General features: G+C 47.5%; 1 protein-coding gene across 8 annotated transcripts in view; it reads left to right on the top strand.

Moving 5' to 3' along the window:
• LOC128625729 (kalirin-like) overlaps positions 1–15,285 on the top strand; it is a 109,541-nt gene that overhangs the window by 59,690 nt on the left and 34,566 nt on the right. For 3 of the 8 annotated variants that reach the window (XM_037132201.2, XM_037132174.2, XM_037132193.2), the window contains 7 exons: positions 212–304; positions 1,011–1,061; positions 1,906–1,983; positions 5,108–5,293; positions 5,656–5,827; positions 8,534–8,772; positions 10,534–11,607. In XM_037132201.2, the coding sequence (XP_036988096.1) occupies positions 212–304; positions 1,011–1,061; positions 1,906–1,983; positions 5,108–5,293; positions 5,656–5,827; positions 8,534–8,772; positions 10,534–10,791 (1,077 nt within the window). In that variant the 3' untranslated portion in view covers positions 10,792–11,607. Of the gene's footprint in view, positions 1–211; positions 305–1,010; positions 1,062–1,905; positions 1,984–5,107; positions 5,294–5,655; positions 5,828–8,533; positions 8,773–10,530; positions 11,608–14,285; positions 14,410–15,285 lie in introns of those variants that run through there. The other 5 variants (XM_053672930.1, XM_053672928.1, XM_037132182.2 and 2 more) reach the window with 3 other exon arrangements.

Raw genomic sequence — 15,285 nt, 5'->3', positions numbered from 1 at the left:
GATTGACCCACAGAAGGTGATAATGTGTGCTCTGTGTTACTAATAACACAGTAGCAGTTCTGTAGGCAGTTCTATCATTCACGTGGTTTGAATATTCTAAAACTTCATTGGCAAACATGAAGACCTGTCTCGTTTGAAGCCCTGAACCCCGATCCAGAGCACCCCAGTTCTTTGGCTCCTTCTTTTCTAACACAATTCCCTTGTGTTCCAGGAGGTGAAACAGGAGATAAATCAAAGGCTGACGCTTAGTGACTTCCTCATCAAGCCCATTCAGAGAATAACAAAATATCAGTTGCTCCTGAAGGTAAGAGAGCTGTGAGCCGGGGTCAGGGCCTGAGTTAGCAAACAGGTCGCCCGGAGGTTCTGTCTTCCCCGCACCATTCCCGTGGGCTTGGGGGGACCCCTGTGGGCTTCTGTCTCGTCTCTGGGTTACTCATGTCAGCTTTGCCCTCAAGTAAATTGTATAGCTCCTGTTCCTGACTTTAAGGCTGGTTAACTCATTGTCTTACTTTGTCACAAAAAGTGAAAAAGAATAAGCATCCAATCAGAGTGAGATACAAGCAGAAAGGAGAGGAAAGGCCCTAGAAATCTTAGATGAGTAATATCTAGAATTTGATCATATTTCACTCTTTTTAATGGTTTTAATTTGATTTTTCTAACAGAAACAGGAGGTAAAGGAAAGAGCTATTCCACTTCCCTTTCCCCCGTCCCTTCTTCCCACAGTCCTCTTTTCTTCTCCAGTCACATGTTCTCTCTCCCCTGCTTCCCTTCGTCCCTCCCATTTCCCACCGTTTTGAATCTCTGACTGTCTGGGGTTTTCCTCTGTGATATATGTGCATTCTGGCTCATGACTTCGTGTCTCAGCAATGCAGAGCATCGCCGTCTCTGTTGGGAAGGAAAGCCTTCTGGGTGTTGCCGCCGTTTATAGGATGCTAGGTTTTTTCTAGTGCTCCATTTTCCTAACCGACTTCACCCTTCCCACGCCCTGCCCTGCTTCCCCGACGTGCTAGGACTTCCTGCGATACAGCGAGAAGGCGGGGTTGGAGTGCTCAGATGTCCAGGTGAGCGTTTTCTGCTTTGTAACGCTGTCTAGGGGCGGTTATTGGGTGTCTGTCTCCAAAGGGGAAAGGTTGTCTCCGGCTGACCTAGGGTCCGGGCTGACCGACCCCTCTAAGACGGTCAGAGCCCTCCAAAGGTGTTGAGCGGGATGAGGGGCAGCGAGTACTAATGCACACGGTGTTTGTCTAGAACGCAAGGGTTCTGCCCTGGGCCACATCAGAGCTTAGCCCCTCAGGTGTTCTCCTTGTGGCTACCGGTGACATGTGGCGGGAAAGCATGATATGTGAACCCTCTAACATCATTCTGAGACTGGGTGTTTCAATGTGTAATTTTATCCATCAATCTAGGTACTGTTTGAGTCTAACATATAAAGTGTTCTATTTTCACTCCCTCCCCCACCCCCAGGGATTATTCCTTAAGTGAGGTCCTTTGAGACAATGTCACCGTGGGGATTGTTTTAAGCCAGAGAGGCTACAGACCATTCTGGCAGGTTATTTTAGGTTAAAAACTCTAGTGTTTCACAAGCCAGGCTAAGCTGTTGCTCGGGCAGCTGGGAAGCAACAGAGAGAAGAAAGAACATACAAGAAGGGAAGGGACTTGATAATCGAAAGTGGGAAGGTAGAAAAAAGATGGGCTGGGTAGCATCGTCCCCACGTGTGAAGCCCCTGCACCGATGACCAACACCCCCACCTAGAGCAGACGATCCCCCGGCCCTCCGAGCGTGGGCAGCAGGGACCAGTGTCCTCTCCTAGAATCAGGAACTACCAGGGGGCCCCTGCTTTCCAGCACGAAACTGCCCCGAGCTTCCTATTTCCGCTCCTGAGCTGCTTTTGTTGTTTCCCACAGAAAGCCGTGGAGTTAATGTGCCTTGTTCCAAAACGCTGCAATGATATGATGAATCTGGGACGCCTGCAGGGCTTTGAGGTGAGCCCCGAAGAGTGCTCCGAACTCTCTCCCCTCTGGGCAGCAGGAGCCCAGGCCACTGTGGCTTCCCTTTGAAGTCTTGTGCCTGCCTCCTCTGCCTCCTCGTGCACCGTCTACTGCTTTGTGCCTGGCTGCTCTGGTTCACAGGCCTAGAAAGCTCATCTGCGTAGGGTATCAAGTGACAGGGCAATCAGACAACTTACAGAGCAGTCAGCCAGAGCAGTGATGGGGCGAGCAAGACCCAATTCTTTATAACTGTGGACCTGGCAGTGACGTCTTCCCCTTCTTTCTTGCCTGAGAAGCACCAGCTATGGTGGCAGAGTGGGACTGTGTGTCGGAAACAGAACCAGAGGGAAAGCACCACGCTTCTTTGAGAGGGTGCTTCTGACAAGCAGGCCTCTATAGTGGGGGGCTTTTTAGTTAAATGAGCGTTGTTCTCTTCTTTGAAGAGGGGAATCAAATTATAGGAGAAACAGCTAGATGTCCCTGGGATTTTGGTTTCCGTCAGTGTATTAGTTCACTAGGGCTGCCATAACAAAGCACCACAGACTGGGAGGCTAAAACAACAGACATTTGTCATCTCACATCTGTAGAAGCTAGAAGTCCAGAATCAAGGAGAAGGCATAGTGGTTCCTTCTGAGAGTTGTGAGCAAAGGGTCTGTTAAGTCGCTCTCCTTGGCTGATAAATGGCATCTTCTGCTCACGTGGCGTTCTTCCTGCATACTCTCCTCACCTTTCCTCTGGATGCAGATTTCCCCCTTTCATGAGGACACCAGTCATACTCAAGTAGGATCACTGCAGTGGCCTCACTTTAATTTTGTGAGGACCCTGTTCCCCAAAAAGGTCACATTCAGAAGTGCCAGTGTTAAGATTTCAACGTATGACTTGCAGGGGGTTATGATTCAACCCACAACAATGAAACTTTAAAGAACAAATTGATTTTTCTGATTTAAACTTAGTAAGTGGTTGTCATTAGTTTATATCCAAATCTCATATAGTAATGAAACATAACCTGTCCAAACATCAGCATCATAAAATTTGAACTGACATGGGTATTGGCTGGTACGCAGTTGTTGTTGAGCCCCGTAGAGAAAGATGTGAGTCTTCCGTCCTGTTTCCTGGTAGTCCTACAACTGAAGATTTTATTATTCCGTTTTGGAGAAAAGGGATTTCTAAAAGTCGACATCATTAAGAAAGTAATAGACCTCTTTCTTCTGGGTAAATTAAAAGAAGTAGACTAGAATAAATATGAGACAGCCTGCTCCATAAGTAAATTTAAGAGATGCTGTATTCAGGTTTGGGTTCTTGTGTTGGATTCATGGTTTTCTTGAAGCAAATTCTTTTGTCCTCCTTGCCCTTCCGGCCCATCTTGATGGCCCTGTCTGATTCCACTGCTTTACTGGGACCAGGGAGTAGGTCAAGGGCCTTTTTTTTGTAGGTTCCCAGCCCCCGACAGCAGACCTGAGGCAGGAGAGTAAGGAGGGTTACACAGCCGAAACATATTCTGAATTCTTATATGGCATTTGAGTCTTACGAGGTGAAGTTTTGTACTTCTTCCATTAGATTTATGCCAGGTCTGAGGCTATTCTGAACAACACAGGTAACTGCTTTTGCTCTTAAACCTTGATGTCCCCATGTTTTCTGAGTAGGAGTCTGGCTTGATTTTCTCTTGGCCTCTGGAGAAACTCAACACTGACAAGAGGAACAGCATCTGATTTGCTGCCTAATTCAATTCACAGGAACTGTGTTGTACATATGTGTGTGTGCCCACAAGAGACCACATACTAGGTTGTTTAATTGTTTTTTCTTTTAAATCAAGTACCACCATCTCCTTTTTTTCATCAAGCCCAAGAGAATCTACTTTGTATTCCTTCAGCTAATCGGGAAGGACCCTGAACGTATTTCTGTTCCTTCTAAAGCTCTTGGCTTTGGGCCATGGAGAAAGTAGCCCCTTCACTTAGAGTCCCTCCCCAAGTTTAAATCTTCTAGCTTTCCCTTCAGCATTGGCAGGGCTGTACCTCATGGGTCAGGGTCTTATGTAATATTAATAGAGTTTTTAGAGCTTTCCTGGCTAGCTGGTCACTGGCTTAATATTAACTTTGGACCAGGGTAGAGATAAGCCTGTTTGGCTGCTGACCTTGACAGAAGTATGATCCAAGCAGAGGTAAGGTGTTTCTCGGGAGCATGAAAGAAAAGTGACCCATGTGCTGGGGTAACATTTGGAATGGGGCACCATGTGAAAAGGATGGCCCAAATTTGCATGGCAGGGTCAAGTTGTCACCTGAGAGAGTATGATTCAGAGGAAGCCCTCTGGCTGCTGACTCAGATGTCGGCTGCTTCTTTTTGTAGAACAGTAGGAAAAGCAAGGCTCTTCGATAGCATCTGTGAAGACTTGCAAGGTTGAGCCATATTTTCTTTGAAGATGTGAAGATGTCTCTGAAAATCTGGTCAGAAACTTGCAAACCAAATAGGCTCCACCAGGCTGTGTGTCATGTGGCCTGGTAGTTGGAGGCATTTTAAGAGGGATCACAGGGCCCCCAAATATCTACTAGCTTATAAAATATGGGCACCTAGCTACAATAACCCAACTGTACATGTTGATCTGTAGCAAGAGACTGAGACCTCAGAAGAATTTCCTCCATTTTAAAATAATAGGAGAAAAGAAGGCCCCAATTTATCAGATTATTTGTGGTCCTGCCTACATGATTTTCTTGGCCATAGTTGGCTCCAGGTTCATGGTCACTGGAGGACTCCAGGTCCTTGTGCCATGCTGCAAGGGAGCCGGGCAGGCACGCTTCTCAGAGCTCCAAGGGCAGAAAGGCCACTTCTAGCTCCACACATCACTTATTTTCTGTTCTCCTTCTAATAAAACAAGAATATTCAGGTCATTTCTGAATATCTTTCTAGCTAATAATTTTACCTTCCATCAGGAGTTTTCCTGGACCTGCTTCTTACCCTTTCCCTGCAGGGCCCTTGTGCCTGCCCTAGATGAATGGGTGTGTCCTTATTTGGTCTCTTATTAGATCCGAGGATTTTGGTATCAGGTCTGCTGTCCATGTCCCCAGAGGGCTGTGGTCATCTCCCCGTTTTTCACTTACCTCACCCTAGCCCTTTTCTCCGTCAGGGCACCCTGACTGCTCAGGGGAAGCTGCTGCAGCAGGACACGTTCTATGTGATTGAGCTGGATGCAGGCATGCAGTCCCGGACCAAGGAGAGGCGTGTGTTCCTCTTTGAGCAAATTGTCATCTTCAGTGAACTGCTCAGGAAGGGATCTCTTACCCCAGGCTACATGTTCAAAAGGAGCATCAAGGTGAGGATCCAGTGGGGATGAGTAGGGACAAGGAAGAGCCAAATCTGGGGGCGCCACTTCCCTAAGACAGAGGAGTGAGTAAGGTCCTGAACATTGAAGGCCCTTCAACCTAATAACCTTCAGGGATGAAGGATGGATATCTGTGAGAAGTGACAGGCTGAGTGCCAGGCCCTGTCTCGGGCCCGTGGGCTCTCCAAGGTCGTGTCATTCACTCAAAGACAGAGACCAAAGTATTTAGCTGTTAGATCCAGGGCAAAAGTTTGGAAACATCTCCTGAAATAAAAACTGGGAGGAACTGTAATATGTTCTTGATTCTTATTAAAGTATTTAAATATGAAAAGGATTGACTTGGTGTCTCCCAGATGAATTACTTGGTCCTGGAGGAGAACGTGGACAATGACCCCTGCAAGTTTGCGCTCATGAACAGGGAAACTTCAGAGAGGGTCATTCTGCAAGCCGCCAACGCTGACATCCAGCAGGCCTGGGTGCAGGACATCAATCAAGTCTTAGAAACACAGAGAGACTTCTTAAATGGTGGGTACTGGGCCTAGCTTCTAGCAGCGCAATTATGTGGAACCCCACACCTCTGAAATTCCTTGGGTCTGGGTTCATGGTGTGTTGTAAGCCCAGATCATGTTTTATGTGAAGTTCAACTTTGTAGTTTCCAAAAACACTTTGTTTAGAACTTTTCTGAACCTGAATATGCAAGTGGAACAGATGAAGTGTTGTAAAGAAGCCCTATCTTTTCAAAGGAAGGGATATTCCCTGATAACAGCCTACATATGGGATGTATGTCTTGTGGCCACCATTTCCAGCTGGTAATAATCGAGGCAAACGTCTGAGATGGGCACACCCTCTTCCTCGTAGGGGCTGACAAGGACATGTGTCTTCCCCTTTGGTGGCTGATGGCTGCTACTCTCAAAGGTTCTCTTGTGTTAACTAGAGACAACTGGGAATTTGGCGGATCAGTTCAAATGCCCCTTCCTCCACCAAGAGTATGAAAGCCTGGATAAGTCATCTCTTCCATGATAGGAGATCTAACACCCTGTGTTTATCTTAAAACAAATAAAAAGAAATATATAACAGAATGCCATGACTTTTTAAGATAGGACATGAAACTTCAAAGCAGTTTCACACTGGTTCCCCAACTGCAGAATAGTTTGAGAAAAAATAAATAAATAAAGTGATCTCTAGGGTTTTTTCTCATTCTAAAAAGTCTAAAATGAAACACCAGCCCAGCCCTGAGGGACAGTAATGAAAGTTGTATAAAATTTATGGTGTCTGAGTGTACAACTTTGAATTAATACTTATGTTGACAAAACAGCTTCATACAAAAGTGTGTGCACATGTCAAATACATTTATTAAATTTCACTGTATCAGGAATTTCTGATAGACTCTAAGCTGGGATGAGGCTTCTAAGTTCATCCATTCAGGACAAAAGAAAAATAAAGTGGATCAAGAAGTTGAAACCAGAAATAACTGGAATGGCAGTGCCAGTGTCTGTCCTCTGTGGCCGGGCACCGCGAGAGGCATCTCACGTGTACTGTCCCGTTTAATTCCCACATCAACATGGAAAGACAAGTAGTGTTGTCATGCATTTTTAAGGTGAGGAAAAAGAGGCTCAGAGAGGTCAAGAAACGTGTCCAAAGTCGCAGAAACAAGGACTTAATTAAACCCAGAACTATATAACTTAAAATCAGGGTCTTACCCATGAAACTGAAGTATAGTAGCCCGTGGTAGAATACACATTTACATATGGGCTCCCTACCAAACAAAGCAAAGAAAGAAACAGGGTCAAGCATAAGACACTGCATCTGTCAGGTGGAAACAACCCTGTCAGGCCACGCACAGCGTTCCTGATGCTGCGACCTAAGCTATGCAGATTGAGGCTGGCGGAAGGACACAGTCTCAAAGGTTTGAGTGCAGTTACTGTGTATAATCAATCAGTGAAGGCCTGCGGTCCATGAGACAGGCATTGCCTCAGCAGGTCCGTTTGACAAGGCCTGCTTCACAGCTCTCTGCGGTCTGCTTAAAGCTTAGAACTGCCTTTGTTGGAGCACCGTCAATGATTCAGACTGGTTCGTGGCTCCGAGACCTCCCTCCTAATTTTAGTGAACCATGACGCTGTTACTAAACTAGACTATCAATACCTCAATATTTTATGCCTGCAGCACACTCTCCAGGGAGAGAGGCTGAGCTCTGACACACTCAAGAGATGTAATGATGGGCCAGGGCCAACTTACTCAGAGACACGTGCGGGCATCTCAGAGCCCATCTCTCCCTCCTGAGACCTCAAATAGAAAGGAAGTGTGACCTATGTCACGTCCTCTTGGAGTTCATACCTATCACTACAGAAATATCTTTATAATTGAAAGTTCTCTGGGCCCCAGCTGTTAACCCACTTAAGTAATTGTTTCAGTGAATACTGATAAAACCCACACAATGAGGCCAGCCCTTGAAGCCGTGATTACAGAATCTGACTGGTATGGTTTTGCCTGGCTGTTTAGGACTCAGACCTTGGGACTTTGTTATCGTCAACTCAGTAAAACAAAGCTCACATCTTTGCTCCTTGACAACCACTTTTCCAGTCTCCAAACCCGAGCAAACTCTCCATGCTTGGCTCCTTTTCCCACAGAGGCTGGTCAGAGCCAAGTCTGCCTCCAGAGCACTTGCTTCACCGCATCCGTCCGCATTCCCACTGACGCACTCTGGGTAGCAGTCTCTCCTCCCAACCGCTGCTTGATGTCATTCAGGTTCATTAGGTCCAGTCACTTTTCATGATCTTCAGGATTAAATCCAGACTCGGATTTCTGGATCTCTCACATGGCTCCTCCAGCCTCCCCTACCCACCTCATCTCCTCTTTTCCCACTGGAGATGCATGGCCCTGTCCTCCTGGTGACCTGACTCCATCTTGTTTCCCAGACACACTTCACACTTGCTTCCTTCCTGCAGAGTCTGCATGGTCTTTATTGCTACCACCTGTATACTTATACACCCCATGCACACACATACTACAGAGCCCTCTCTCCCTTCTTTTGCACAACGCTTTGCACCTTACATATGGCAACCATTTGGGCTTTGTATGCATATTTTCATTATTCAGGTAGGTTTCTTATTCTCACAGTAGAGTACAAGTTCCTTAACAACAAGGGCAGGGTCTCCCCATGATGCCTGTCACGGAGCCTGTCCCTAAGAAGCCTCCAAAAGCTCTAAGTAACCGTCCACTCTTGTTCCGCAGCACTGCAGTCGCCCATCGAGTACCAGCGGAAGGAGAGGAGCGTGGCTGTGATGCGGCCCCAGCCTGCTAGGGCGCCCCAGGCCAGCCCCAGGCCCTACTCCTCTGTCCCTGTGGGCTCTGAGAAGCCCCCAAAGGGCCCCAGCTATAACCCGCCTCTGCCACCCCTGAAGATATCTACCTCCAATGGCAATCCAGGGTTTGACTACCACCAGCCTGGGGACAAGTTTGAGGCCAGCAAGGTAAGTAAAGGCCCATTATTCCCATCCTTACCGCTCTGAGGGAACAGCCTTAGGGCTCACTTTTAGAAAGTAGCATTTTTTAAAGATTTTATTTATTTTTAGAGAGAGGAGAAGGGAGGGAGAGAAACATCAATGTGTGGTTGCCTCTCATGCGCCCCCAACTGGGGATCTGGCCTGCAACTCAGATGTGTGCCCTGACTGGGAATAGAACCAGTAACCTCTGGGTTTGCAGGCCCACACTCAATCCACTGAGCCACACCAGCCAGGGCAGAAGAAACATTTTTTTATGGTGATCATTTCGGCAGGAACAGCCCACTGGATACAAACAAGTCTGTTATTTCTCTTTCTTCCCTGCAAATTGAGTGTGTTAGACCAGTTTCCTATCTCAGACATTCTGTTGAAGGGCTATTGTCATCTACAGAAACTCTGAACAAATCTAAGGTATTATTGTAGTAGCAGTTATGAAAACCAGGCTTTATACCAAATTCAGTAGTCGTGCTATAGATCATGTAAAAGTCACAACTCTAGCAGTTGACCTTTTACAGAGTTTGCCTTTTCTAATGACGAGCCGCCAAAGTAAGCTCACAGTTCTTCATACCCCATTGGCTGATGTGGCAAGAAGTTACTCATGTGTGTGATAGGGAATTGTACACCTAGTGTACACATTTGTTTTGATCCTACATGGTAGTAGGAGCCAGAGAACAAATGGGAAAAGAGCTAGATTAGGGATTAGGTGATCGGGTTTCCATTCCAAATTCTGCAGCTCAGGTGCCCTAGAACCTCCGCAAGTTAGTTAATCAGCTTAGGCCTGTTTCCCCTGGAACTCTGTGGGTCCGTGAACAGGAACATCTGCATTTTGACCTACGTGTTCTGATTTTACACTTTCGTTCCTTTTACCCAAATTATTAGATAGATGATAGTGATTTTTTTATTAATGTGTTTAAATTCACTTCTGTGCTAGAGTAACTATACTGACTTACTTCATCATATCACCCAGAAATGATTCACCACCTTGAAAACCCTCTGCTCTTGTGAATAATTTGAAGTCACATTGGCATTTTGTCACAGATTTTGAAGAATGTCTGGTTCTCACTATGCTCTGTGAGGCAGCCAGTCCTCCCCGGGAGTTCCAGGTCTGTCTAGAAGCATCTTCCCTGGTGCGAAGCCACGGGAAAAGACCATAGATGGAGGGCTTCTGTATAAATGAGTTCAGGGGGACCTGGAGGAGTTTTGTTCCCACAGGAGTTGGGTCATGACCTTGCCCACAAATCGGGCAAATGTCTCTTGTTATTCCTGTTGCAGGGAGGGTCAGAATACAGAGCAAGACCAATGCTTCTTCAAAAGGAAGAAAAAAATGTACCACATGTGTTCTTCCCACTGGGCATTATGACCCCTTACTTGTTTGCCCTGGCTTCACTTCGTCCGGGTGCTCACATGTCCCTCTGCCAGTACCACGCTTCTCCCTCCATAATCCGAGGATGCAGGCAGGACGGTTGCATGCTAGGGAGGGCCTTCCCGGTGGAAGGTGTGGTTACCCCTTTACCTAGGCCAGACAGTGTCTCTACCTATTCATCCTTGATTATATATTGTGTGAGACAAGAGTGTGTTTATGAATATAATGTCATTACTCAAGATAATATTCCGCCTGTTATTTACCCTGCTAGTGGGAGGTTTGGCTTTTCAGCACACAGTAGGATGTCCAGCAGGCCCCTGCAAACTGGCCTTCTTGTACCTGGGTTCCTCTCCCCCGTCTCCCAGCAGAGTGACCTGGGAGGCTGCAATGGGACTTCGTCCATGGCCGTGATCAAAGATTACTATGCACTGAAGGAGAATGAAATCTCTGTGAGCCAAGGTGAGGTGGTCCAGGTCCTCGCCGTCAACCAGCAGAACATGTGCCTGGTGTACCAGCCTGCCAGCGACCATTCGCCCGCGGCCGAGGGCTGGGTCCCAGGCAGCATCCTGGCACCCCTCACCAAAGCCACGGCAGCGGCAGAAAGTAGTGACGGGAGCATCAAGTAAGTGCCTCATTGGCTTCCCCGGGAGAGGAGTATGTGGATTAAAAAAATTCCAAAACAAACAAAGAACCCAAACACGCAAACACATGGTAGGGAACCACTGCTGCTTAATCTGGACAGTGCTGCCGGGACCCGTGTCCGAGTGCTGGAGCGCACGCCGCAGGGCGCCCGGGCTGGATCGCGCTGGATTGTTTTGTTTGCGTTGATGGTCGTGGCAGTGGTTTTCCTTTCCTTTTCGTTTATAATTTTGTGTTCATTTTTTCCCTCTCTTTCCCGTCCTTGTTAAGAGAACGACCCCACTGAGACCCTAGGTGACAAAAGCCTTCCGTTGCTCCGCTTGACCCACCACAGGACTCACTGGACTGGACTGCTATTTATATTGTATTAAGTTACCGATATATATATTTTTTGATTGACACCAAAAAATTACCTTAGCACAAATGCCAGGCAGGCCCGTGCAGGTCGGAGGCCCGCTGCTGCTCCCAGGAGAGAGGGAACTTTTTGGTTGTCTGTGGCAAGACCTCTGTACAGATTGTACCTTTTTTTGTTTTTTGATTTCCCCTCCCCTGTTCCTTTAATATGTGTTCACGGTAATTTGTAAGATATTTCCTTTCCTTATTTTGGTTGCAAAGACCCTTCCGAACACATTCCTGTGTAAAGTATTTTGCACTATTTAAAGAAACCCGTGCGGACGGAGTCAGGCTGTGCAATATGATGGAGAGTCACAACGTTCACCATTGTACCTGCGCTGTAACGAAGGATTTTAATGTGCTATTTTAAATATGTAAATAAATTTTCACCATGAGCATGTTTTAATGAGGTTCAAGACTAGTTGACCCTTTTTCCCCATTCCATTATTCTGGGGCTTTTCAATATGCGAATGATTCTTCTCCTACCCCCAACCCCTGCCCTTTCTTTTCTTTTCTTTTCTATATTTTGGGAGTTGGTTGAATGCATTGGCAGGCTTTTCCTCCACAAACAGTTGCTAAAGCTCCAACCCCAGCCTTCCCGTCTAAATAGCCCCTGTTGGTTTTCCTGTAACCTCAGATGAGGAATGATGCAGACTGGATGCTGTCCAACGGGGTGACCTTGAGGTGCTCACATGAATGAATGACTAGAGGAGAAGGTAGTGTGTGGCTCGCAGCCCCCACTGCTTGCCATGCTGTGTGGTCAGTGATGTCGGGGGTGGAAGGAGCTCCCATCAGACTTCTGACCAGGGTCACCAACAGAACTGTGCTTCGTGGGCCTTTTCCATAGCTCAGTGGTTAGAGGCTCCCGACCTCACCCTGGCCTTTCTGGGTAACTACAGGCCCAACTGCCAATTAGCAGTGGCCCCTAAGGCACGAATAGGCCCAATTCATTTTGTTTTAAAGGTGCTTGGCTTGGGTGCCCTTTACAGAGCTTTAAAGATAAAGATGCTCAAGGCATTGAAGAAGTTCTGGTTCATCGGTGGCCTTACAGAACTAACTCGTCATGATTTGTGATCTAATTATCTAAGCCCTGAGCTCCTCCTCCTCCTCACCCTTGGGTCTTTCAGTTACTTCTTCACGCCCTTCTGTGGGAGGGCAGGTAGGAGGGTGGTCAGGCTGGTCGAGAGACAACAGGCTCGATACAAATTGGTCATTCTGGTTCCTCGTCAACCACTCTTGTCAACCACTCTTGTACAAGGCGGGGGTGGCACAGAACAACAGACTAAAGCAATTGTCATTTACCAGTGAAGGACGCACACCGCCCGCACCCCAGGGCCTGCTCTGACCGCAGAGGTCAGAGTTAGTGTGACACCGACAGGATCGATGTCGCTGCCACCCTGTCTCCACATCCGTCTCTGGGCTTGTGGCCAAGAGATGGGGGCTCCCCAAACCTTGATGACAAGTTCTTCTGGGAAGAAAATATGAAATTGAGCCTGTCCTGCCATTTGCACTACCCTGAGTCTCCCCCCGAACGTTATTTATGACATTTGACTCTCCTCACCAAGGGACCCAGAGGGTGCCAATAAACATAGGGACACACCCCACTCTCACACAAGCACACACGGTGCTGTCTGCCCTGGGGGTCTTCAGCAAGCACTTGCCTGGCTCGGGACATTCTCAGAAAGAGCTAGAGGCATGGATTTGGGGGTAAAGCTATGAGATGAAAGTCTGGAGTTCACAGAGGGATGTCATCTGGGGTTAGCTTCCATGACTGGCTCCCATTCAGATACAGCAAATGGAGGAAGGAGCTGGTGTGCGTGGATCCCAGACAGCCTGCCTACCCAGGACCCACAAGGGAAGGTCCGGCCAAGACATTCTTTCTTGCCTTTTAAAAGAGCCCACTTTTCCCAAAAAATTTAAGAATGTGACGATCATTGCTCTTGCCTATGCAGAAGGTGGATTTTTGACCATGTGTGTTAGAGATAAATATTTTGGGGACACCTTTCTCAGAACATTCTAAAATTCCTAGCGTATGTGGAACTTTGTGGAGGGGATGCTATACATTTTGGAGGCACCCTCCTCCCTCCTAAACCTCCTATGCCTCTTTCTCTCCCGTCTCCCTCAATGGAAGTGCTTTTCATGAGATCTGGTCTACATAGGCCTAAATCTGACCAGGAGACACTGAAGGGAAGCCAACCTCACTAATCTCAGACAACCTTGGGGCTTCATCCAAACTCTGTGACCATGCCTGAAAGTGACAATGCCTGCCCAGGGCCATTGATGGTGTGTGTGACTTGGCTTTTGGTGTCTTTGTCTTTGAGTCATAGCATATCAACAGCTCTGCTTTAAGCCCCTCTTTGCGAGTCTGTGGAAAAGTACCCTCGTGGTAAGAAAGAATTTAGGACAGTGTGAAAGGGCATCGCTGCCTGTCCCTCCCCAAGGGTGTATTGTGGTTCTTCTCCCAACCGGAAAACCTTAGTGGTCGACACAGCCCGGTATTCACGAGCACCGAGTGACGTGGATAGCATAGGCCAAAACACACTTTATCTTAAACTGTTCAGATGAATGAGTGGTGCTCAACTGTTCATGAAGTCGAATGCCCCAGAAAATCCCATCTGTACTGCAGAGTTTGGGAGTGGTCACAGCCCAGCACAAGTGAGGATATGGAAGCCTGAAAATCACCCTTTTGGAGGTCTATGCCTGGTCCCGGGAAATTGCCAGCAGCTTATACACTATGGAATATTCTACTTTTATCCTTCCTGTGCCCCTCCTTCCCGCCATCCTTCCCCTACCCACCATACCCTTCAGGAAGGGAATTCCTGAGTCCTGTAAGACCTCATCAGTAATTTTATAAAAATCAGCCTTGGTAGCGTTTAATAACCTAGTACTCGTGTTTTTCACAAATGCTGCAGTCAACCTGGTACATCTGTCAGGAGGAGTCAGTTCATCCTCACTCGCTTCTCATGGGAGGCGAGGTCAGCCGCGTGCCACCGCAGGGGCTGGTGTGCAGGTGTGGGCCCTCGGAAGCCAGGGTGCGCCTGGAGCCCCTGACCTGCCATTTTGATTGGTGCATTTTTTGGTACAACAGGAAGTCATGTTCATGGCATACTCTACGCATGAGAAAGCGGGCGGAAGTGGAGAGCACGGGTAAAAATGAAGCCACAGGGTCTCGTAAACCCAAGGATATTCTGGGCAGCAAAGTCTCTGTTAAAGTGAGTAAGGCATTCTGGAGCCGTGTCCCACCCGTCATCCACTCCCACCCTGCAGCATTCTCGCGAGATCTGGGAGGATGGGGTCCCCCCACCCCAGTGTGGGAACCAGAGGGGAGGTAGTTTAACAGGACTTTGCATGCAAGATCAATTTATTTTTTATTTTTTATTTCTCCTGGCAACTTCGATTCAAGTAAGTAAGTATCTCTTTTTTTCTTTTATGACTTTATACTATGCAGATGTTTTATAGCAAAATTATCTGCAGCATTATTCTCTTAGAAATGCAAGGCGCTTGATTCATACTGAAGTCCTCCAAGTTGCCCACGCGGGCAGTGCCCTAGGTTTGAAAAACACGTGCCGGGTAAAGAGATGTGGGGGGCTTTCCAAACCCTCAACCCCGTGACACCTGAGGTTTGGAATGTAAGGGCCGCTGTGCCCTCGGTTAAGTTTCATTTCTTTTCCCCAGAATCCAGACGTCACTCTCAGGCCTGTGCAGGGCAGGGAAGGGTGGCACGTTGGTGAGGCCCAAGTCACTGCTTTGTGATAATCCACTTATTATTCTCGACTCACCCATTACAGGCTTTGCCAGGCTCTTGTTGCCTCCCCTCCTCAAAGCACTGGGATCTGTTTTCTTCCCACTGTGCCCTCTGGAAAGTGCTGACTCTGGAAAATGGAAATTAGTCGGCCGAGGTTCAATTGCGCTTTAATGTGTGTTTATCTACCCGGCACTTTTTCCTCTCCCTGAGCAAAATAAGAACGACTGAAACCAGTTCTAACGTCCTTCTTGGGGAAAAGAAATTGTATTCTCTCCTCACCCTCATCCGGGAAGGCCAGCCTGGCACACGGAAGACCACAGTTTAAATTCAACAGCCCTCATGC

The sequence above is a fragment of the Artibeus jamaicensis genome, unplaced genomic scaffold (genome assembly GCF_021234435.1).
Source record: "Artibeus jamaicensis isolate MK-2021 breed Jamaican fruit bat unplaced genomic scaffold, CSHL_Jam_final contig_793, whole genome shotgun sequence".
NCBI classification, from domain to species: Eukaryota; Metazoa; Chordata; class Mammalia; order Chiroptera; family Phyllostomidae; genus Artibeus; species Artibeus jamaicensis.
Note: the sequence above shows the minus strand (reverse complement) of the source record. Positions and strands in the feature narration are given on the sequence as shown.